The sequence below is a fragment of the Grammomys surdaster genome, unplaced genomic scaffold (assembly GCF_004785775.1).
Source record: "Grammomys surdaster isolate TR1022 unplaced genomic scaffold, NIH_TR_1.0 271, whole genome shotgun sequence".
In the NCBI taxonomy this organism is placed as follows: Eukaryota; Metazoa; Chordata; class Mammalia; order Rodentia; family Muridae; genus Grammomys; species Grammomys surdaster.
In genome coordinates this window covers 2,147,788-2,173,210 of record NW_021604712.1, presented here as the reverse complement: position 1 = coordinate 2,173,210, position 25,423 = coordinate 2,147,788, and the positions used below count along the sequence as shown (strand labels likewise).

General features: G+C 39.6%; 1 protein-coding gene across 6 annotated transcripts in view; it reads right to left on the bottom strand.

Annotated features, from left to right (window-relative positions):
* The window catches only part of Chd2 (chromodomain helicase DNA binding protein 2), a 126,893-nt gene that overhangs the window by 55,771 nt on the left and 45,699 nt on the right, over positions 1–25,423 (bottom strand). For 4 of the 6 annotated variants that reach the window (XM_028776654.1, XM_028776655.1, XM_028776656.1 and 1 more), the window contains 12 exons: positions 21,248–21,355; positions 17,555–17,695; positions 15,903–16,036; positions 14,453–14,678; positions 13,678–13,778; positions 12,679–12,723; positions 12,334–12,512; positions 10,272–10,396; positions 8,150–8,366; positions 6,080–6,169; positions 5,215–5,405; positions 115–303 (listed from right to left, as the gene is read on the bottom strand). In XM_028776654.1, the coding sequence (XP_028632487.1) occupies positions 115–303; positions 5,215–5,405; positions 6,080–6,169; positions 8,150–8,366; positions 10,272–10,396; positions 12,334–12,512; positions 12,679–12,723; positions 13,678–13,778; positions 14,453–14,678; positions 15,903–16,036; positions 17,555–17,695; positions 21,248–21,355 (1,746 nt within the window). Of the gene's footprint in view, positions 1–114; positions 304–5,214; positions 5,406–6,079; positions 6,170–8,149; positions 8,367–10,267; positions 10,397–12,333; positions 12,513–12,678; positions 12,724–13,677; positions 13,779–14,452; positions 14,679–15,902; positions 16,037–17,554; positions 17,696–21,247; positions 21,356–25,423 lie in introns of those variants that run through there. The other 2 variants (XM_028776657.1, XM_028776658.1) reach the window with 2 other exon arrangements.

Below are 25,423 nucleotides of genomic sequence, written 5' to 3'. Positions count from 1 at the left end.
GAGGGGAGGGGAGGGGAGGGGAGGGGAGAGACCAGACCAAAACCTCTGTTCAGGTTTTACTTTTAGAAAGACAGGTATTACTTGAGAACCATCTACCTCTTGGCAGGAACTTACTTATAATACTGTTTCTGAAGGGCTGACATCTCCACCCTGAGAATCTGCTCCACTTTGGCAGGAAGGGATTTCTCCACATCTTTTTTGACTCTTCGAAGAAGAAAAGGCTCAAGTACCTTATGAAGACTCTGGTAGCCATTCTCTCTCCCTTTTCCATGGTCTTCTTCAAAATCTTCCCAGAACTCAAACCTACAGAGGAAATTGTTATGTTAGTTACACACAACGAAGAACTGATCTAGGGGTAAAGAAATAAATCTCAAAAAATCTCTTTCCTGCCAGGAGAGGCAAAATCTGCCCAACACTGAATCTTCAATAAAACAAAGGGAATAAACAAAATGTAATTCTAAAATTCTAAAAGGGACGAGATGGCTCAGCAGCAGGCAGACACTCACTACCTGACAAGCGAAAGCAAGCTGAGCCCAAGCAGTCACCGCACTCATCGCTGCCTGTTTCCTGCTAATTCAACATGACCAGGTTCCTGCTCCTGCCACCATGTCTTCCCAGCCATGATGGGCTGTGTACTAGAACTATAAGCCAAAAGAAACCCTCCCTGAAGCTGCTTTTGTCAGGTACTCAGTTGGAAATTGTGTACAGTAACTAATATGGCGGCTAGTAACTATAATCTCTGGGGAAGCAAAAATGGGTCCAGTGAACTGACGAGGGACAAGGAACAGCAATGAGAAAGGACACACCGCGCTAGAGAGATGGCTCAGGAGTGAAGAGAAAGGACACTATAAAAGGACACTAATGAAAAGACATCAGCCAAGAATTAAACAGTGCTGCTCGGTCTGTGGTTACTCCTCCATATCTAAGGAAGACACTGGCAATATCTGGAGACTATTTTAGTTGTGACAACTGGCCTGTAGTGGGTAAACTCCAAGAATGCTGTTAGACATCCTACAAGAAACATGGCCTAGGGCAGCTCAAGTGGGGGTGGGGAGTGTCCAGAATAACCCAAAACATTAACACTGCCAAAGACGAGAGGCTAGCACTATGAGACAGCACTGAATGGAGGTGCAGAAGGACTCTCCCCCAGAGAACACTGTAGGGAGGAAGGGAAAAAAAGAGCTGGAAGGGCGGGGAAGAAAGGAAGGAACAACAGTCTCTTTTGAAGTCTCTTTTTAAAGTTTCCTTAAAAGACAATTCTGTGTCAACCAACAATTCTACTACTGTGTCCTAAGTTTACAACCTAAGGAGAATTTAAGTAAATCAGCATTAACCTAAAGATTAGCCTAAAATACACAATTCTAGAGAACCCATGAAGAAATAATTTTAAAATAATAACACTAACTAGGAAAGGAATTAAATAGTACACTAAAAGTATGAATACTAGTGAAGGGCAAATAAGAATCAGTAGGAATGACAGGAAGGGGTTTGACCACATTATTACTTATAATCTAAGAAACTGGCTCAACCTAAACAAAAAGGAAAAAAAAAAACAAAAACTGTATCTAACGTTTCACTCCCACCAACTCTATTCAACAACATTCTACAATAAGTTAGACAAGATATAAAAGCATTCACATAAGAAAGACACTTAAAAGTCTGTACTTGCAGAAATATGGCCCTCTAAGTAAAAAATACAAAGAAAGTTGGTAACAAAAGAAAAGTTACACAAACAAGATTATAAATACGAATATGAAAAATCTGTAACCCTCAATCTTACCTCTGCTCTCGACCTGTAGCTCTAGATTCTAGTTGTGGCTCTATATCCCAACTCTAGCTCTGTACTCAACTGTACCTTAGACCAGTGGTTCTTGACTCTTTAATACACACCTCATGATGTGCTGATGCCCAACCAAAAAGTTGTTTTCATTGCTACTTCCCAACTGTAATCTTGCTACTGTTATGAATGGTAATGTAAGTATGTGTGTCTTAGGCAACCCTTGTGAAAGGGCGGTGCAGCCACCAGAGGGGTCCCAACCACTGCTCTAGACTCTAGTCCAATGCCTGACTGTAGCTCTCGACTCTACCTGTAGCTCCTCACTCAGTGGCAGCACTAGACAGACTCGGTCTCTACGCTCAGCTCGAGTCCTAATGGTGGCTCTAGACTCTAGCACAGTCTAAATGAGACAGATGAAAAGAGCAGGGTAAGAGGGCTCAAGGTATACAATTAGCTCAGCAGAGAGCACTGACCCACCTAGTCAGCACACACGCACACATTCACACAAACAAACACACACACACACACACTCACACACATGCACAGCATCTTACCAAAACAACAAAACATCCAAAACTAGAACCAAGATTTAAAAAATTTAACAAAAATAGTTTAAGATTTGTTAACAATGAAACCACTAAACACTACTAAGAAAAACTTCACAGCTAAATAAAAAGAGAAAACTTTCCTTGACAATGGAATAGAAGGCACAGTTATTATTAAGTTAATAACTCTCCCTTAACTGATACATAAGATTCAACACAATCCAAAAGTCCAGAAGGCTCTCTCCCAAAAATTAATGAGCTCATCTTGAAAGAGAAATTAACACCTGAGTAAACAAAATGTTCTGAGATAGAATGACACTGAGTCCTATATTCTCCATGTTAAACACTAGACCGAAGCAGAATAAAGGCAGAGCTGCACAGGACATAAGCAAAAGCATTCGCAGCAGGACAGACCAGAAGTAGATCCTTTCTGTCTCAACTAAGATTTTCAAGAGAAGATGCTGCCTTCAACAGATGATGCTGTAACAACTTTCCAAATTGCTCGGTGAGGAAAAATAAAACTGAATCAAGGTCCTCACTCTTCATGCACTCAGTGTGGCAAAATAAAATCTACACCTGATGTGACAGCTAAAATTTATAAAACAACAATGTCTTCTTGATCCATGGTTAGACCTATCTGTTTTAGACACAGCACACAAAAATAACTTGACAAATTATATTTAAAAGCTAAAATCTGTTTCTTCATAAGATGTTATAAAAAAATAAAAAGAAAAGACAGTCACAGGCCAGCAGAGAAATTGTATCCAGGAGTGTCTTACAAAAATAAACAGTTCAACTCAAAAAAAAAAAAAAATTTTTTTTTTAATTTTTATGTATGTAAGTACATGGTCACTCTCTTCAGACACACCACAAGAGGGCATCAGATCCCATTACAGATGGTTATGAGCCACCATGTGGTTGCTGGGAATTGAACTCAGGACCTCTGGAAGAATAGTCAGTGCTTTTAATTGCTGAGCTACCTCTACAGCCCCAACAATTCAATTTCTAAGAGCTGAAGTGGTCGCCAGGCAGTGGTGGCGCACGCCTTTAATCCCAGCACTTGAGAGGCTGAGGCAGGTGGATTTCTGAGTTCGAGGCCAGCCTGGTCTACAGAGTGAGTTCCAGGACAGCCAGGGCTACACAGAAAAACCCTGTCTCAAAAGAACCAAAAAAAAAAAAAAAAAAAGCTAAAAAGAGCTGAAGTGGTGCTGTTAAAATTCCATTTAACTTTATGTGTATAAGTGTTTGCCAGTATGTGTGTTAATGCACCAAGTACATGCAGTGCTTATAGAGCTAAAAAGGGATTTCACACTCCCTAGTGCTGGGAACTACAAACAGTTATGAGCCACCATGGACTGTTTAGGAACTGAATCTAAGTCCCCTGTAAGAACAGCAAGTGCTCTTAACCACTGAGCCAGCTCTCTAACCCCAATCTAATTTTTTTCTTTCTTTTTCGAGAAAGGATTTCTCTGTGTAGCCTTGGTTGTCCTAGAACTCGATCTGTAGACTAGGCTGGCCTTGAGCTCAGAGATTTGCCTGCCTCTGACTCCTGAGAGCTGAGATCAAAAGTGTTTGCCTGCCCAGCTCAATCTAATTTTCTTAACAGCAAAAGATTTGAATAAATATTTCACTAAAGAAGCTCAAATAGCCAAAGAGAAAGCGAGAAGATGTTTAATACCCTTAGTCATTATAACAAAAAAATTATGGAACATTATACAATTATGTCAGTTATACAATTAGAAATTAAATTGCTTACTGTGTGTCAGCTACTATGCTAGGTGATGTGAACTACCAAAGAATGAGGCAAGCAAGATCCCTAGAATTTCCACAAGCCTAATTCAATGATATGCAGCAAAGCAGAAAGGGGGTTGGAGGGAAGATAAGAAAGTAGGTAGGTACCATGTAAAAACAAGAAGGAATATTCCAGATTAACAGAGTAGGAATGCTTCCGCACGTAAAAGCGACAGGAAGATGACCATGACAGCTGACCATAATGAGTAACAGAACAAGTGGTATGAGTCGGTATGACCCAGGATCCAGCTCACTACAGTCTTCCAAACTAGACAAATGAATTTAGACTTTGTCCTAAGTTGTCACTGAGTCACACTAGACAATTTTAAGTCTACCAAATGAATGTATATATACTATGTATCTGTCCTACACAATTTAACTAATAGAGATAAACCAAACACTATACCTACTGTGTGGAAATACTGTCAGGGGCAACTGGACTTGAGTAAGGACTAAACTTTATGCTTCTATTATCATAGACTGCATTTAAGGCATGTCAGACTACGTACATCATACACACCATTCGTGAGGCTTTGAGACTTTGTTTTGATTTAGGCTTTTTAAGGCTGAGAGTTACATGGAGCTGACAGTAGGCTCCCACTCGATAGCTGGGCTAATCTCCCTGGCCTTAGCTTTCCAAGTGCTGGAATGATTGCAAGAAGCATCACCACCCACCTGTCTCTCAAGTCTTAATCATTATTTTCCCAAATGCTTTAACTAATTCAAACCTGTGGTGGGCAACTACATAATCCTCCTTAACAGGCGTATTTCTTTAGCTTCTATCCCTTTCTTATACAAGATTTTAACACAGCTGCTTCTGCCACAGATGAATGCTTTACATTCTCCATGCTATCAGTTTTGCTAAGTCTATTAAAAACATCAGAAAATTTCCAAACCTGGTGGTACAGCCTTTGATGCTAGGATCTAAGAGGCAAAGGCAGGCAGCTCTCTCTAAAACTGATGCCAGCCTGGTCTACATAATTACAGGATAGCCAAAACTACATAGTGAGACCCTTTCTCAAAAGTACAAAAAAAGGGGGGTGGGGGGACTAGCATATCAGACATTCTAGCACCTTTTGAAACAAACAGGAAGGAGCTTACTTCTCCGGCATAATAAAGTGCAGCAAGGACCAAAGCTCCTTGAGGGAATTCTGAAGAGGGGTGCCCGTGATCAGTAGCCTATGGTTGGACTTGAAATCAATCAGAGTTTTATACAATAAAGAGTCATCATTCTTCAACCGATGGGCTTCATCTACTCCCAGGAAGGCCCAGTTAATACTGCCCAGCACGGTCTAAAGTGAAAAACAGAACAGATGAGCCACCAGGTCAGAAGGGCACCCAAAAGTGCTTACACATCTAAATAATTTCTGTACAAATTCCATTACAAAGATGTACAAGTAGACACATTTATTCTTCAGGGATTTAATACATATTAGGACTTTTCTGCTCGTTCTATCAATGACCAAATTCAAGCTCATCTAAAGCTGTAAGTGAATCTCTTATACAATCCACAACTACAAGCCCTTCAAGAGGCTGAAAACTGGTATCCTAAACAAAACAGAAACAAAAACTCAACATTACTTTGTCTTCTCAAGACTCTTAACTATTTTGCCACCCCAACATTGCAACACAGGAAAGACAAGACACCAAACTAAATATAGCTTAGAAGCATTTACCACTTAGTAACTTTAGAAATAACTCTCCAATCATTGTCGAGTACCTCGGTGCAGCCGATGGATGCCCTTTCCTCCTGCATCCTGCTTAATTCAACTGGACTAAGGCACCCTGAGCTCTCATAACTGTGAGGCTTGTCTTCACAATTTTAGTATTTAAGGGCTATTTGAAGTTTGATTGTTTGCTTCCCCTTTTAAACAAAGCAAGAGTAACATGACAAGTGGGAAGCACAGCCCCACTATTTAACAGGACACACATGGGCAAGACTTAACCTTTATTACTAATTACATACCTTATCTTTTAAGAGGATCTCATATGTTGTTATAAGTGCATTGAACTTCAACCTTTTGGTTTGAGAATGAATCCATTCATATTCCCTTATCTACAGGAAGAGAAAAACAATAATTAAGACACAATTTCTATTTCCATGTTCTTGAAACAAAATAAGTCTTGTAACAGATGCAATAGAAACAACAAACAAGTCTCATGATAACTAAATGAACAGCCTACACACTCTAAGAAGACTTAATGTAACCCAAGCTAGAACACGAGAGTCCGAGTCAAACTACAGACCACTGAGCAGGAAAAACTTTATTATCATTTCAAATAAATGATAAATAAATAATAATAAATAAACTTTATTATCATTTCAAATAAATAAAACTTTATTATCATTTCAGATCCTGCAAAGATCTGACTAGTGTGCAGAATTTATTTGTCAAGTGTTCAGGCACAAACCTTTAATCCCAGCACTTAGAAGGCAGAGGTAGGAAGATTTCTGTGAGTTTCTTAAAATACAGAAAGCTTGTCTCAGAAGAAAAACAAACAAACCAACCAACCTTTAGGGACTTGAACTAAATAAAGTATGGCTTTTCCAGACTCTTGGAAAGTTCTTAGGGAAATGAAATTTTCATTATTTGTTGCATATGGTGATATTTATTAAGAACTAACGAATTATAATCAATAGCTTGGCCAGAAATTTCATTAATCATAATAAACAGCTATATCCCCTAAGAAAAACAAATTAATTTTACAGAGTGAAAATATAACTTAATATAAGTAGAAAATAGTGAGGAATGTAAAGAAACTGGAAAATTAATGAATCCATGGTGAAACAAGATCAACAACTCAGCAAGCACGATAGCTCCTATCAGGTCTTCTGGCTTGTTGACTTAGGAACAGAAAGGAAGGCAATAAGTACTTGCAGGTGACTGCCACCAGAGACTACAGAAGAGTACTGGGTCCTGCCACAAAGCAAAATACTGGTGTGCTTTCTCCTTTAATAACTAACAAATTAATGGTCCTACAGTCTTACAAAGTCAAAATTAGGGTCATGAAACCTAGTACAATTTGTAATTCAGATAGTATTTGTTTTGTTTTGTTTTGTTTTGCTTGCAGAGTTGGCAATTCAAAACCAGGGCCTCAAGCATGCTAGAATCAATCACTGAGCTACAACCCTAACCCAAGTCAGACTGTTTTAATGACAGCATTTAATAAAAACAAGTTTGAATCTATGAAAATATGTTTGCAGCATTTATCTAAAATGTTGGAAGATTCCCAGAGGCTGGTTCTGACTACAAGCAATCTCCAAAACCCATGTTAAAATAGAAAGGCACAAGAGCAAAACTCCAGGACCAGACAGACTTATGTCTGGAGAGCCGAGGCTCCAGCTCTGCCATTCAATCCGTCTAAAAGCAAGGGTTAGATAGACGCCCCCTGGACAGCTGTCTTCATGTCAGATGGCTGCTGCCTTCAATTCTGAAGACCATCATGAGGGTTACAGCACCTAACACAAGAACTAGCACACAGTAGGTACTGAAAAACTCATTTCTCAAAAATACATTTGCTAAACAAAGATGACTTTACTGTGTGTTAAATTCATGATGCTCAAGTCAATGTTTGGTACCAAACGAGACTCCTAGAAAGGTACTGTTTTCCTTTTCCTTTATAAGGAAAAGGGATCGTAAATTTAAAAATCAAACTAGTTGTAATGGATGCCAGTGATCACAGCTCTCAGGAAGCTGAGGCAGGAGGAGTGGCATAAGTTAGAGGCCTGCCTGAGCCACATAAGACTCTAGGACAGAAAGGAGAAGAAGGGAGGGCAGAGAGAAGAAAAACTAGGAGAGAAAAAAAACACTGTAATCCAGCTAAGAAAGACTCCCGTGCAATTATTCTCTTAGAACACAGCGTGTGCCTTGTTCAATGTTTTAAAGAATATCTGAGTTGCTCAATGACAAAACTGTGAGTACTGAGAACACAGTACTGTGTTTGAAAGAGTTTACTGATGCATCTATACAACAAAGTCAATCTCCAAACTACATTTCTAACTTACATACCACGTCAACTCTTTTTCTTTACGCACCGTATTTCTGCTCATCAGGTCACCTATGTAAACCACGACATTAATCTCTGGTGCCCAGATCTCAAACTCTCTCTGCCATGAGGTAAGGGTGGATAAGGGAACGACTATAAGAAAGGGCCCATAGAGCTGGTGCTGGTGGAACAGATAGGAGAGAAACGATATGGTCTGGATGGTCTTTCCTAGGCCCATTTCATCAGCAAGGATTACACTGTTACTTCTGCAGGAAGAAAACAATACAAACGAAGAAATTAGATATTGAATAAACACTATGTGCACAAAATACATAGTTCACAATAACCACAAAGCATCAGTTTGTCCTTTCAGTGAATTTCTCCTCATCTTCAGTGACTAATGCCTCCTAAATATGGAAAAAAGCAGAAGGCAGAAATAACAGACCAGGCAATCTATAAGTACATTCAATATTTAGAGTACATGTAAAGTTCCTGTCTTACATGTGAGGCTCTGAATTATATTGTCTTCACTAGGCTATCCCTCTAACACAGAAGACAAGCTTTATCATAGAAGCATACAACATGTAGCCTTGGGTCACCAATATACAAAGGAGTAAACTGACTATCAGCCCTGCTATTGAACACTATACCAACAGTCCTGTGCCTCTGCTCAAATTACCTTCTCCATTCCACTTGTGATCAATGCCACATCTACCATTTTATAGACCTACTTGATGCAGATATAAAAGGGTGGGGGTTTGTATTGTGTGTAGTGCTAGAGACAGTGCCCAAGGCCTTGTATATTCTAGGCAAAGAGGAACTGTTTTAAATATGCCACAGTTGACAATTCCTGCCCTCAATGCAACTGAATGAGACTAATCAAGAAAGAGTGTAGGATTCTAAGGGGATTGTTTTGGTTTTTCACTTTTTGTTTTGTTTTCTATGAAGCAAATTCTCACTATGTAGTCTGGGTTGATGTGGGATTTGCAATCCTCCTGCCTCTGCCTTAAAGAGCTAGTAGCAGAGAGGATACTAAACACTGAACGAGCACCCTGAAAGACTGATGCATGTGTTCATGGACAGGTATTAGGAAATAAGCTGAATTTCCACATTTCTTTTTTTTTTAATTGTACAAATATAAAAAGAAAGACAAATGAAGAAAATGACCACAATTAGAAAAGTATGCTTGGGAAATAGAAAGTAGCCTATATGGCAGAAAATTAGAGATCTAGTATGACACAGTCTGTAAACACTATTACAGGCCAGTGAGATGGCTAAAGGGTAAAGCCATGTGTCATAAAGCCTAACTACCTAAAGAGTCTCCAGCATCACGTAGGAGGGAAGCAGGATTGCTTCTTGTCAGCATGCAAGTATATAAGCACACACAGGTCACATTCAATGTAAGCTAACTTTTTTAAAAAATTAATAAATAAAAATGGTGCCACTGCCAGACGGTGGTAGCGCACGCCTTTACTCCCAGCACTCGGGAGGCAGAGGCAGGCGGATCTCTGAGTTCCAGGCCAGCCTGGTCTACAGAGTGAGTTCCAGGACAGCCAGGTCTACACAGAGAAAACCTGTCTCGAAAAACCAAAAAAAAAAAAAAAAAAAAAAACACCAACCTGCATTCAATTGACAAGACAAGTAGTAAAGGTACTCACTTGGTAAAGAGTTATTATACATACATTTATAACTAGAAGCCATCTTCCTAACCCTGAGAATAAATTTGAGTATTTTACTTTTTCAAGCTATAATTTAATTCTGAAATAAATATATCTGCTTCAATATAAAAAAGACACAAAGAAGAGGTTGGACTGGAGAGGCCACTCAGTGATTAACAGCACTGGCTGCTCTTCCTGAGGGCCTGAGCTCAGTTCCCAGTACCCACGAGGCATGTCACAACCAAGTCCAGGATATCAGTGCCCTCTTCTGGCATCTGTAGGTACAGGGTACACAAGTGGTGCACAGACATGCAGGCAGGAAAATACCCATATACTTAAATCTGCCTTTACCAGTGAAGGAAGCGCTCACATGACGCGTCACATAATGACAGAGGAATCACGCCTAGCTTGAATCACTTAAATCCTCAAAGCCTAAATGGCCCAACACTTCAACTTTTAGGATAATAATAAGCCAAACATAGCAGAGAAAATCTAACCGTGTTTTCTACCTACTTGCACCAGGAGTGAGCAAGCCAGTTGAGGCCCTCCAGCTGATAGTCTCGGAGCTCCAGATTCTCTCCTCCTAAGTACGATGGCTGCTTCTTCAAAGCTACAAATCGTGGCCTTTGCTTTAGTGCCTAAAAAACAAAAATGAACAAAACTTAAGTCTTAGAACATTTTTCCTTGACCTTAAACTACAATATTAGCCATATTTCAGGTTTAAATTGTCGCCCCACCTCACCTCTTCCTATTCTGTTCCCAGAGTTCATCATGAAATCAAGTATTTCTTTTTTTTTTCTTTTCTTTTTTTTGGTTTTTCAAGACAGGGTTTCTCTGTGTAGCCCTGGCTGTCCTAGAACACACTCTGTAGACCAGGCTGTCCTCAAACTCAGAAATCCGCCTGGCTCTGCCTCCCAAGTGTTGGGATTAAAGGCGTGCGCCACCACCGCCCGGCTGAAATCAAGTATTTCTAAATAAATTTTTTTCTGACATAAATCTGTGAACATTAATTAGCTATTAATTTTCTCATCCTTTACTGTGTGACACTCAGAGTTACCTTGATGTCACCTTTTCTAAACAATACAGTAACACTCTGGAAGTCGTATTTAAATGTATGAGTGTTTTGCTTGAATGTACCTATGTGCACCACATGTGGGCTTAGCACCTGAGGTGATCAGAAGAGAGTGTCGGGTCCCCTGGGACTGGACCCTGGGACTAGACAGTCATGAGCCACTGTGTGGGGATTGGGAAACGAAGCTCAGGCTTCTGCGAGAGCAAAAACTATCCTTACCTACAGAGCCTACTCGCAGGCCCCAGGGTACTTTCTCCTATGTTCTTAAGCACCACTACACTTTCCAGGGGCTGAGGAAAGGTAAGCACTGGCTGCTTTCCTCAGAAAACTTCTTCAAATGCCCACTGAAGCCATGATCTCCACCTCTGTTCTAGTCTGACCATGGGCTCTACACCACATTCGTGACCAACAATCGAAACGGTGGCTTTAACAGACAGGACGGAGTTTGATGGTCGTAACATCAACTTCAGCTTCTCTAAGATACAGCCCAAGGAATCAAGCATATTTCTAGACCTCAGCAAATTCCAATGAGAAGAAAATACTTGTACAATCAATCTAGCAAGAAAAAGCTTGTATATTGTTTCTAATTTAAAATCAGAGACATCTTTCCTGTCTGTTTTAAAGTATCTGCTTTCAAATATTTCTCACAATATAGCTAATTATAAAGTATCAAATTATATAAACCAGCAAAGTCATTATACAAGTGACCCTTGTTTAAAAAAAAAATTGTGCATCTGTTCATGTGTGTGAGCCTGAGTGTACTGAAGTAAAACACATGCATACAGGATCCTTCAGGTCAGAAGGCGGCACTGAATCTCTGGGAACAGAAGTCACAGGCTGTAAAGCACAACCTCGGTGCTGAGAACTGAACCCAGGTCTTCTCCAAGAGCAGTGGGGGTTCTTAATCTCGAGCCCTCTTAATCTCCAGCCTCTCATCCTCTCCTTTTGCTTTCTTTCTTTTTCCTTTGGGACAAGTCATGTGTAAACCAGGGTGACCTTAACTCACTCCTTGGTCAAGACGACCTTGAATTTCTGATTCCTCTGAGTCCATCTCCAGAACCCTGGGATTACAGGCATGCCAATGATGCTCAGTTTTGTCTGTTGCTAAGCAATCAAACCCCAGGGGTGCACACATGCATGTATGCTCTCCTTTCTGAGCAAATCCAACAGCCCATGCTGGAATTATTTATACTTAATGTAACTTTTAAATCACCATTGATTCTTGCTGCATTTTTGCTTCTACCTATATGCCCAACTAACTCTTTGGTTACCACACCTTTCCACCAAAAAAAAAGAAAAAGTAGGCTGGGGGTGGTGGTGCATGCCTGTAATTCCAGGACTGGAGATGCAGAAATAAATTGATCTCCATGAGTTCAAGGACAACTTGGTGTAGTTAGTGAACTCCCAGATAGGAGAACAACATCATAGAAATTCTGTCTTAAAACAAAATAAAGAAATAAAAATATTTAAAAAAAAAATCACAAAACTCAGCAATCGGCAAACCTTGCATTCTCTTGTGGGAATGGTTTTGGAGTTGTTCCGACTGTGGAAGCTGTCGATACAGTTCTGGAATTTCTTTCCAATCAAGGCTTCATCTTCCCAGCTGCACTCTGAGTAGGGTAGTCCCATCCACTTGCACAGATACTCAGGCTCATTTGAAGGTGCTGGCTTCCGACTGTGAGCTATATCATAAATAAAAAATTATCAAACAATGTCAAATTGTAAGTAGGAAGTGATTTTCTTTTTTAATGTATAACCAAAGAATACCTTGTGAGAAAACTGTAAATAATCTGCAAAACAAAAACTGCTCATTTAGAACATTTACTAAAAGTAGGATGTGCTGCTCACCTGGAAAATCTGTTTGGCCCAGTGTAGATTTACTTGTCTTCACAGCTAAGCAAACACAAAATTAGACAGACAGTTAGAAACATGCCCAAAAAGGCAAAGAAACAGACTGTATAAGCAAGGGGCCAGAGAGATGCTCAGAGGCTAACAGCACTAGCTGCTTTCCCAAAAGACCCAGGTTCAATTCCCACCCATATGGCACCCACCCATATGGCAGCTCACAACCGTCTGTTACTCTAGGACCAGGGGATTTGAAGCCCTCTTCTGGCCTCCTTATGAACAAAGTATGCACACTCAGCACAGTTATACATGAAGGCAAAACACCCATACACATAAAAAAGTAATTTAAAAAATGTTCTTGCAATTATGTGCTCCTTCATCTTGTGTTCACAAAGAAGCTTGATCTACACTGGCTGCCAGACCTCATCCTATTACTCTTTCAAGTAAAAGGCCACTGAATGTATACGCGGAACCCCTCTAATTCTCTCCTGAGGCCACCTCAATCAGACTTGTTGTGCCAACAGTTATTTCCTCGGACAATTTCACTGAAACCAGCTAGCCCCGCCCCGAAATTCAAGAATCACATCCAATACTAGTGTGCCACGTCAATCACCTACTTCTACCACAGCAATACTCAGACCTGGAGACTCCAGCTGAACAAACGCTGCAGTCTTCAAGTAATGCTTGTCTTCTAGATGACAATGAAGTTACCAACCTAAGCATTTGATTTCAACTCTAAAAATCAGCTCTTCCCTTAGTCCTTTCATTTCAGTGAATGGGACTCATATTCTCTTAGGAAACCTTGACATTCCTCTCTCTCATCCCCAACACTCAAACCTACAAGCAATAATTATTAGCTCTCCCTTCAAAATAAATATAGGCCTTTGTTTAGTCTCAAAAAGTAAAACTGCAAAACTCATATTATAAATGCATATTATTCTAAAGTCAAAGGTTATGTTCTCCAAGTTGACACAGGACTAAGGTAAGTTTCCAAGGACTTACCTATGACTCTTTCTACTATCTGATACTGTTTATTCAACTCTGATGCAAGCTCCTGTTGGCAATTAAAATATTCAACATCTTCAGGAGAAACTTTCCCTAACCTAGACGGAAAACCAAAAACAGCATATGCCAGTTAGAATGTGGAGATCTATACATACGTATGAGAGAAAATGTTCTAAGCACAAATGTAAAATTATATGAGTCCATGTGTCTATCTCTTTGGTAATCTTCACCTAGTAACAGGTCTAGTTTAAAAACCAAGAAAAATATTTCTGCAAATTGTATTAAAACCAAGAATAATTTTAAGCATATCATAATTCATAGGGTTCTAGATTATTGAATTTCACATAAGTCACCCCAACCTAACCAAAGAAAATAACAAAAAGTTCTTGAGATTAGCTCTGAATATGTCTATGTCAATTCAAGTCATTGATTCACTTACAGTTACTCTCTGCCTCACCTTGCCCATCTACAAATCAGGTAAAAAAAAAAAAAAAGAAACTCACAATCTTATTGTCAAGATCAAACATACTGAAGAAAGAAAATTTAGCAAATGTCCAGTGAGCTAGCTGGTCTTATTAAATCTGAAATTTTAGTAGCTATATATGAAGACATCTCCATTTAGAAAACAGAACCATAGACTGCTCAGTGCTCCTTGATTAGACTGATGGAAGGCAAAATCTGAAAGCCTAGATAGATAGCTGTGTTCTCCACAGTTAAAACCTCCCTTCCCTTCGGTTGGAAACACCACTTTAATCTGCAGCAGGCAACATACCATTGCTTGATCTCGTCCTCTTTCTTCTTGAAATTCTCTAGTTTTTTCAGGCCCTTCACTTTCTGTTGCTGTAAGGACTCTTCACTCTCCCATGTGCTGTGAATATAAGACCAGCCCTTCCACTTGATAAGGTATTGGACTTCACCTTCCTCCCTTTCCGTGTCAAAGTCACCACTAGGATCTCCATTAGCTTCAACAGAATACACAGTGGTAGATGCTCCAGTGGCTGCAAAAGGATTCAGGTCAGCTTTAAAGAAAATGTAAGAAACCAGGCAATGAAAGATTCCCAATTATACAACTGCCAGGAAGAGTCTTTTCTTCAATAAACCAAATTTTACAATAAGCAGTCAACTTATTGTACAATTACACTTATTACAATAAGTCAATTACAATACAGGATGGACTCAGTCCTTTTAAATATCCTGAAGATAATACTATTTACCTTAAATCATGTGTAAACTTGCAGGTGGTACCACACAAGTCCTCTATCCAAACACCAAACAACAAAACAGCAGCACCCTTTTCTTTTTAGTCCTGACAGCCTCAGAAAGCAAACCTCTTCTTCCAAGTATAGAGAAGGAAATCAAAATACCCTGTCCTTATCCTCCCAAAGCCGGTAACTATCTTCCCCTCAAACAACCAAACTGAAGTTGGGGACATGGTTAGTTGGGCAAGGTACCAGGTTGCCAGTCAACTCTATAAATTCAAGACTGAATTTCAAAAACAAAAGGGGTAGGGCAGGTAAAGGACCGTTATGCTTGGTTTTATCTTTCCGCAGTGGGAGGGCTGGAGCTAGGCAGGTGCTGTCACTGACCTATATTCCTAGCCATCCTTATGAAAAGGATGTTTTAGAACAACTTAAGAAATATCTCAAATGGAATTTTTAAAAAACTCACTATGACCCAAATATGTCTGTGATGAGTCTGGTATTTTTACAAGGTGATTCAAAAATAACTAACTAAACACAGATTTGCTCTATGTTACTGAGCAAGTACCTGTGCTTTATCACCACATTACTTACTATTTAACTAGATTAAATTAAAAGACACTGAAAACATTCTTTTGTCTTTAGCTCTGGAATAAGTCAGGACAATTTCTACAATTCAAAATACTAGTGGGGACTAAATTTATCACATTAAAGAATATGTAAAACATTGGATTTTTGAATCTATATAATACATACATACATACATAATTTGTGGGCTACAGATACAACCAGTTGGTACAGTGTTTGCCAAGTGTCACCAAGGCCTGATTCAAGTCCCCCAGCACCACGTATACTGAAAATGGTGGTGCACAACTGTAATCCCAGAACTTGGGAGGTAGAGACAAGAAGATTAGGAGTTCAAGGTCACCCTTGTCTATATATCAAGTTAGAGGCCAGCCAAGGCTACCAGAGACCCTGTCTCAAAAATCCAAAGTGAGTAATTTGCTCCCCAAAGACACAAACCTCCTTTCTTTCCCAGTCTTGAATCTAAGACCTTTTCAATAGTTTCACTATTATCTTGCTGTTCATCAACTCCTTCTCCAGTCATTTCAATGAGATCATCTGAATCAGTCTCAAAGTCATCATCTTCTTTGTAACTGTGTGAGAAATAATGGTGCATGAGTAAGAGACTGCACCTTCAGAGCTAAGCATCTCTACAGAGTAGCACTGCAATAGGAACTGTACACGTTGACTCCAACAAGTTATTCACAGATTTTCCGGTCAGTGGACTCAATGCCTATTTGCACCCCATTTCAAGCCCTAATGCATGCCCACAGATAAACTCAGTAGAGTAGCACACAGTATGTGCATAAGCAAGATACAGGATACTACAAAAATAATCTTTACTTAGTATTGAGTAAGTATTATGTAAATTATGACAAAAAAGAAAATCCATTAACAAAAGGAAAATCACTATTATTTCAGACAAAAAGAAAATATTTCTGAAGATCAAATGTTTCAAACATGCAATTTTTTTCTCCCAATAACAAGAAAATTAATTTAAATTAACCCAAAGAGTTGAGAATTTTCAGTCACGCCTATGAATTATAAATATGAAATGTATTTGGCCATGATGATCCCAGAAATGAAGTCAAAGAAACAGCCTGAGGCTGGTCTAAGCTACACAGTAAATTTCAGGATAGCCTTGACGACAATAGTTCCAGACTAGCCTGAACTACATCAAAAACATAAAAAGAAAGCAAACAAACAAAAAAACAAAAACAAACAAAAAAAAAAAAAAACAAACCTTTACAACACATGACCAATAAATACAAGGGGGCATATCTCAATAGCATTTGCCTCATATAAGAAAGACCTGGGTTTAGTCTCCAACACAACGAAATAATTATAGAAAACCGTAATTCTAGGTATAACACAGTAAGAAAATGAGGTAAGCTAATACCAGCACATTAAAAACCTAGTTCAACATTTAACTATCAATTGGAAACATCGGGCAAGTAATTAGTATCTCTAGGGCTCAGCTTCCCACTTCTAAGTAGGCCTAAAGAAACATGCATATCCTCTGAGAGTAAATGCATTTCACATTCTCTAGATTAAACAAACCAATTATCTCAATATATTTGTATATTTTTTCACCATCAATTAATGGCTTGTATCCTGTTACTAAAGTTGAATATTATGATTATATCCAAATGTCAAAAGACACAATGAGACTGAAGAGTAATTCAGAAGTGAAACTACAATCCAAACCTTGTTCCTCAAACAGAGAAAGACAGTCAGTGGACAGGACATAACCTTGAGGCAGTTGAAATGGGCAGTTGTTACTCTCCATCTCCCCTGGGCTCAACCCCATTGTTTCCCAAGGATGGCTAGATTCTGAAAGCAGCTTTAGCTTATGTTATTTTTGGTTTTTTTTTGAGACAAGGTCTCACTGTGTAGCTCTGGCCTTTCTGGAACAAGCTATATAGACCAGGCTAGCATCAAACTCACAGAGATCCACCTGCCTCTGCCTCCCAAGTGCTGAGATCTAAGGTGTGCGCCACCCTCAGGCTGATATTCTTACCTGTCGATCACATCATCTGAAACGGGAAAAAACCAAGTGCTAACCATCTGCATCCTCACCATCAATGGAGAACTTCCAAGGCACAACTGACCTCACGTTTTTAGCAGCTCTTCGTCGAGTCTGCCTTTTGGGAGCTTCATCATCATCGTCATCATCATCTGAAGACTCCTGTTTTTTCCTCTTTCCACGCTGAATCTTAGGTTGTTTTTTAACTTGAGGTTTGGGCACTGTTCTAAAAAAACAAGAGGGAAAGAAATGGCAAAGCTTTTACTCTGTCACTTGGTAACTACTTCAAGTCTACATAATGGCATTCCCCCAGAGCAAGGGCACATACAAATAATTCACAAAAGGGAGCCAGGCATAGGATCAGACCTGGAATCTTATAACTCATGAGGTGATCATGATCATGAGTTCAAAGTCAACCTCCACTACATAATACTCTTAGAAAAGCAAGGGGGGGGGGGGAAGGTAAGGTAGAATCACAGTGATGTGCTTCTCCTAACGAACCCCAAGACATAATCCAGGACTCAGTAAATAATGGGCACAGATCCAGCATGACACTCCAATCTTGAGAGCTTAAACTCAGAGGGGAAAGAAAACACAGGCTTTCCCTGGAAGGGGACTAGACGAGGGGTTGGCAAATTTTTCTGTAAATGGCTAGAGGGGAAATACCTTACATTTTGTTGGTCAAATTGTCACAAAATTGTTATAGACAAAATGCAAAACAAAGACACAGTATGCTTTGGTGGTATGATTAGTAAGAATAGACTTCATCTGGAGAAAATAATGTTTCACATAATTAGGATTCAAATTTAGTACTATTATCAAAGTATAACTGATAAATGTTCATCCATAAAAACTATTAGCCTTTAGGCCATTTAAAAAGTAGGTTAGATGTTTGGCGTGATTTGACCCCACCCAACTGAATGCTGAAAGAAGGTATATTTGGTGGACTAGAGGATGGTTCTTCTGTCTGTAAAGTGTTGACACACAAGCATGATGACCTGAGTTCAATTCCCACAATCTACAGAAAAAGCCAGGCACAGTGGGATGCACTTATAATCCCAGCGCCAGAAGGCAGTGACAGGAGGACACTTGGGGCTAGGCTGGGGCTGGGCTCAACTAATCACTGAGCCCTGTTCCAGGGAGAGATTTTGCCTCAAAAAAGAAGGATAGCTCCTGAGTTGACCTCTGGCCAATCAACGTCCACACAAACACATGTACCACACACACTCACATGTTCCATACATGCTCATATGTTCCCATGCACACAAAGCTGAAATTTCTTGGAATCTTGACTTTGAGGCTATCATGATCTATATAGATTGCTCCAAAAAGGCCAGAGCTACACAGTGAGATATTGTCTCAAAAAACCAAATTACAATATAAGGCAATGTGCTAAAGCTGTTCTTAGAATCTACTCATCCTTGGCAGGGTAACAACAGCTCATTTCTAACTGCCTCAAGGTCACATCTCAAGGTCACATCCTGCCCGAGCAGCTCAATTTCTGATGTTCAAAACAATATTTGAATGCTATTCTCACTTCTGAATCACTCTTGAGTATCATGGTAAGTTTCGTCTGCCTTCTTATGTTTTGCCAAGTTTGATCAAAAAATACCAAACCTGTTGTTGCCTTCTCAGCCTATGTCCACCTCTATACAATTAAGACTGTCTGCTCAATGTTATGGACATTATATAAATAGGATAATAAACTATAAATATACTTTTGACCAGGCAGAAGAGTATTTTCATACTCATACTTAAAAGTCAGTTCTCAATAGGAGTGGTGGTGCACGCCTTGAATCCCACACTCAGGAACCAGAAGCAAGTGGAGCTCCTGAGTTCAATAACAGCCTGGTCTACATAGTAAGTTCCAGGACAGCCAAGACTATATGGAGAAACCCTGCCTCAAAAAGCCAAAAAGTAAATAAACATAACAAGCAGAGAGGGCTGAAGAGATGGCTCAGAGGTTCAGAGCACTGGCTGCTCTTCCAGAGGGCCCCCGTTCAATTTCTAGCAACCACATGGTGGCTCATAACCATCTGTAATGAGATTTGGTGCCCTCTTCTGGCCTGCAGGCACACTTGCAGGCAGACTACTGTATATTAAATAAATAAATAAATAAATAAATAAATAAATCTTTAAAAAATAAAAAGAAAAAAGAAAAAAGAAACAAGCAAAGAATTAGTTCTCAAGGTCAGAGAAGGCCCTGAGAAACGTCAGAGAGAGAAAGAGAAAGATGAGTGCTGGTACAAGAACTGGTTTTCAGCCTCTCCATTGTTGTCAACCCTACTTCCTCCCATCTTGGAACCATTAATTGGGTTATTTTTGCTTATTTCTTCTGGTACCTGGGCCTCAAATAGGCTGACTAACTTTGTGAAACAACAGATAAATAATTTGGTAGCAAAACCTATTCAGACACATTATCATAAGTTAGCTATGGAGGACCACGAGACTCAAGATGAGGTTGTTACTCTATCCATGGTGTTCCCAAAACCCATCTCCATCCAACCTAAAAGAGGGGACTTCCGCCCCTAGAACAAGCAGAGAGGGGCCACCCAGAACCCTCTCTGACTGGCGATCTGAATTCTTGCTTAGGCTGCAAGGCTAAGCACTGCAAGGGAATATAAATAAAAGTTAAAAATATCTCTCTGGGTTCCCTGAGGGACAAGCATAGAGGTTGATGTCAAAAGTATCCCCTCTCCAGGAAAAAGACATCGGGATAGGTATGGCCCCCATGCCTCACTGGACAATGACAGGGGGATCGGAGCCATTACAAGGTCCCCTTCAAGTACGGGAGGTCAGGCCTCTATCCCTGCCTTCGCAATATTAAAACCGCCACAGCCCTTCTATACTTAGAGAAGAGAAGAGATGTCAGGGGTAGCCCTGCTTATATACTGAAGGCCTAAAATCAGCCATAGGCCTAAAATCAGCAATAGGCCTGTCACACATGTATACTAACACCAACTCTTGCATCTCTGTGGAAAAACATTGAAACAGATGGCTATAAGCTATTGTAAACAGGCAGCTTTTGTGGAAATTTACCAGCCTGAGTAGTCATAGGCCTTGTAAATAGGTAGCCTTGGCAGATAATACCAACTTAGAGAAGGACAAGTAAATCACAGGCAGAGTCATAGCCACCTGTCCCCTCAACCTTCACCCAGCCGATCCCCTGTTCTGAAAGATATCTATATTCCCCCTGAATACCCACGCTCCAGTGTCATCCCCTTCCCCATGTCCTGCCTTTTTGTGTTTATAACCCTTGTGTGAATAAGTAAAAATTACAATTTGAAAAAAAATAAATAATTAAAAAAAAAAGACTTGGTTCTCCCCAAAAGAATTTTTAACCTGGCCACACAAACAAGAAGGGGTTTTTTCCAACCTGAAGATAGAGTTGCATATACCACACACCTAGACTACCATGAAAAAAACAAAAAGGCAAAGATCCACTATCAGAGAATATGATCAGAGCCCATGATATGCATTTATGATGATGCAATGAAATCCATTAGTTCTTATAATTAATATATGCTAACAATAAATACATGAAGAGGAAAAAAGTATGTCCAGTCAGAACTGCATCCATGCACTGGGAAGTGATCTCAGCAGCCCCGTCACTTAGACATTTGGGAGTCTCAGGCTGGCACAAAGAAAGCAGACATCCAAATCCTGAACAAGACAAACTGCCTTGACTCGGGCTCTGGCTCCAGTGGACTTCCTCTCTCACGTGAAAACACACAGTAAGCTCAGCTAGAAGCAGAGACTGTGCAGGCAAGCAGCGTACCTCCTAGGGACAGGTCTTCTAGCTTTTACTTTCTTTTGTTCTGCCTCACTCTCTGCACTGGTTCCCTGTTCCTGTTCGTCTTCTGAGGGGTCCTGTTTCCATTTTTCTCTGTGATCAAAAGCAAAACAAAAAAATTCTTTACCTAAACAATCTCAAAAGACAAATTCCAAAATCATTTTCTGAAACACAGAATGTGTATACTTTAGATACTATACTAGAAGATATATTTAAGATAAATTTGGGGTTTTGTTTTTCTTTTTGAATTACATACCATCTAATCCTACTTTAACTCTGATAAGAAATACAGATGGAGATAATGAGTATAATTTTCAAGCCACCTTTTCTATGAAAGGAAAACGCTGTCACTCATTCTACTTTGTTCATGACTCTACCACTAACAAGCCTTGGCATGCATCAGAACTAGCAAAAGAGTTTGTTTATGACTCAAAACTGTCAATCATGAAAGCTCTGAATTTTAACAAATTAACACATGATGCTGAGATTGGGTAGAAATTCATTTTAAAACAGGGGGAGGGGGCACCAGCCCCCAACACTTCTATTTGTTGGGTTAGGCAAATAGTCTTCCTTTAGGCTCCATGGACAACCTATATAAAATGCTTTAAGTCTTTAGAACATAACTAAGGAGACAGTCCCTGAATTTATTTTTCAGTGTTGAACTTACCACTTGACTAAATAATCTGTTCTGTTTGAGAATTAGTTTTTAGTCATTAGTTGATACAGGGAGTGTTCTTTGTTCCTTGAGATCTTACAATGCTTAAAAGAGCCATAACCTAAAGGTATTCTTTTATCTCTAAGAACTTTAGTTTTTTAAAGGCTAACCAGGACACCACAGGGACCTAGCTCATTTCTCGCTGTAGTAAACAAAGTATGGGATAGCTACTGGGCATGAAAGACCTAAGGAAAACCTGGCAGGCACATGCTTGAGGTTCCTCTGTAAACAAAAGAACTTCCAAGGTACCCATGGGTTTCCTTTACAGAGGTCATAGCAAAGATGCCTATTACAGAACTGCCAAGTCAAATTAATTTTCTTCATAGGACAAGAAAAACAGTACTGGCTTGCTCCCACAAGGGGCTGATCTGTATAGATTCCTGGGGCCCTTCCTAACAGCTACAAGAGTTACTGATTGGTTACTACTGCAACTAATTCTGCTCTACCTTAAGTAGTCAAAGTTGGGAGAGGAGAATACCCTTTCATGCAATGTACATTATTCAGATTCTATCAGCATTGTATGTCATTGACTCCTTGCACAAAGATGAATATAAAGGATGGAAAATAAAAATAGCCTTGGTTAAATAAAGAAGTTAACTAATGAAAGAACACTATCAGTTTTTCAGTCAGCTATACTGGGTACTTTTGGATGGAGACTAGCTTAGTAGCCCTGTTACTGGTTTCTACCTATAAGTCTTTCTTTAAAACAAAGACTTCCTTGTATCTAGCTATACTCTGATATCTAGCGTCTTCTGCTTACTCGAGGTCTAGTATAAAGGTTTGCTAAAAATATAAAGAAGACAGACATGATGGTATGTCAGAAAGGTAAGACAGGACAATGATGAGTTTAGAACCAACCCTGAAAGAGAAATAAAAAAGGTATCTAAGTAATCGAAGGTGATTGTCAAGAAGATGGAAGAGTGAGGTGAACCCAGCACTTCGGAAACTGGCATGTGAGTCTGTATTCTCCCTAGGACTCAGAACAATTCTTTTACCCCTTCAAAGGAACTCAACAGTTATGCAGTAAAAAACAGCCTCACAGAAACAATTCTCAAAATCATGGGCAATTAAAAACCAAGGGAAAGTCTAGGATGAAAAAAATTCAGAATCATGTAATCTGAAGTAGCACTATCAGTGAGACCCACTACAAAGAATACAGCAAACTAAAACTGCAACAGAGAAAATGTGTGTTGAGGCCATAGTATGGCAGTCAAATTAAAACTGTATCTACAACCAAAAGAACGTGGGCTCTTTCAACCTAAGAATGTAAAATGAAAAAAATGGGTCAAATCAACTGGTCTAAAGTCCAGTGAGATGCTCTTCTTAAGGGAAGCCTAAGCTGCTTTCAGGCACAGCAAACCTCACACCTACTTCTCTCAATCATAACCCACAGAAGACCATTGAAGACCTGGGAAAATTACAGCAATTACAGCTAAGCTTACACGTTCCAGAGGACCTAGACAAGCAGAGCTGCTGCTGTTTGAAACTGGCCGTATTATGTTTTAATTTTCAAGAACAAGAAAAAAAGAGAATTGTTTATTTGGTTTGTTTTTTCTGAAATAGGGACCCACTATATAGCTCTGCCTGGCTTGGAACTCACTGTGTAGACAAGGCTAGCCTTAAACTCATCAAAATAATATCTGCTTCTTTCTGCCTCTGTCTCCCAAGAGCTGGGATTACAGTTTGCCACCATACTCAATAGGAGAAAAGATCAGCCATCTGTGGAGATGAGGTAAGAGTAATCATCAACTTCCCAATATCCCCCACCCCCACCCCAACACACAGGTCTTGAACAAGTAAATGTGCTCATTTCTTGTAGGAAGCCAACTTAAAAGAAACTTCTTCAAAGATACTCCCCAGTCACCCATATACTGAAAAGGAATAAATAACTATGGTCTCCTCCTCCACCCCTCCACCTTTCTGCCACACAGACACACACAGACACGGACACACACACGCACCTCTGCATGATTATAACTAAAATGTTTTAACCTCTGGTTGGAAGAAGAGCTGGGCCAATATGCACTACCTTCATAACACTACTGGGACAAAGAACCTGCAGAAATGCTATACAACAACATTCACACTACACTTTACTTCCTCAGCTTTTTTAAAAATCTGAGACCCCCCTATCTCAAAAAAAGAAAAAAAAATGCATGGACAGCAATCTGTATAGTTTCTGAAGAGCATGCCACTCTTTGGGTAAGTCTCTCAACCCTCACATTTCCACACACAGCATATTCTATTCTACTTGCTATGAGATCAGAGTTGCCACACGTATGCAAACTATGATGCTTCAAACAATGTGAGCAAGACTGGCATTTCAAAAACATCCCCACAAGGCCATTAGACCTAAACAATCAAACAAACAACAACAGAAAATAGTCTCCCAAGCAGCTCAAGCAACAGAAATGAAAGAAAGGCTCCTAAGATGTCCCAGCCTGCTGTCTCCAAGTCAGTATTTAAAACACAAAGGAAACTAGGTGTATTCAAGGAAGAAAATATTAAATACTGCTCTACAAAATTCTTTAGTAATATACATTTAATGTAACAACTTAATTGCAAGCAGAACTTTTACTACTGTTTTAGAGATGAAGAAATGGGTTTAAGAAATTCAAATTTGCCTACTAATCACAGAACATGTAACTGGAAACCTTGGTGGAAAGTATTCCTGAATTGATTAATGATACACAAAGTTTTGGATACCTACATTTTTCAAAAAAAAGATCTACAAAATCAATACAGCTAATGGAACAGTACACCATGGAAATGGGAGGGGGCAGGTAAGAGTGATTGATACTTAGTAACAATTTTTGATTCACAGAATTTTTAAACTAAAGACAGTGAACAACTAGGCATAGAAGGTCTTATAATCCTGCCACGTGGAAAGTGAAGGCAGGAGGCTCGGACTTGTCTATAATAGTGAGGTCCTTGTCTCAAAAAAATAAATAATAAATAAAAACAATATGTCACATTCCTTTCGTCTCATCACCAAGTGGGCCATAAGTCTGAGGCTAGCCTGGGCAGTAAAACAAGACCTTGCATCAAATATAATAAAAATAAAAAGTAAACATCCTGAAGCCAGAAGTAAAGGCACACACTTACAATCCCAGCACTAGGAAAGCAGACAATATCTGCCACAGTTCAAGGCCAGCCTGATCTACATCGTGAGCTCTAGGCAAGCCCTGTGCTCCTGGCAAGAATAGACTCTGGGCCTGGAGAGATGATTCAGCAGTTAAGAGCACTGTCTAATCTTCCAATCTTCCAGAGGTCCTGACTTCAATTCCCAGCAACTACATGATGGCTCACAACCATCTGTAATGTGATCTGATGCCCTCTGCTGGCATGCAGGTATACATGCAGATAGAGCACTCATATACATAAAATAAATAAATCTGAAAAAAAAGAGACTGTCTTTTAAAAAATCATATTTCATATATACGACT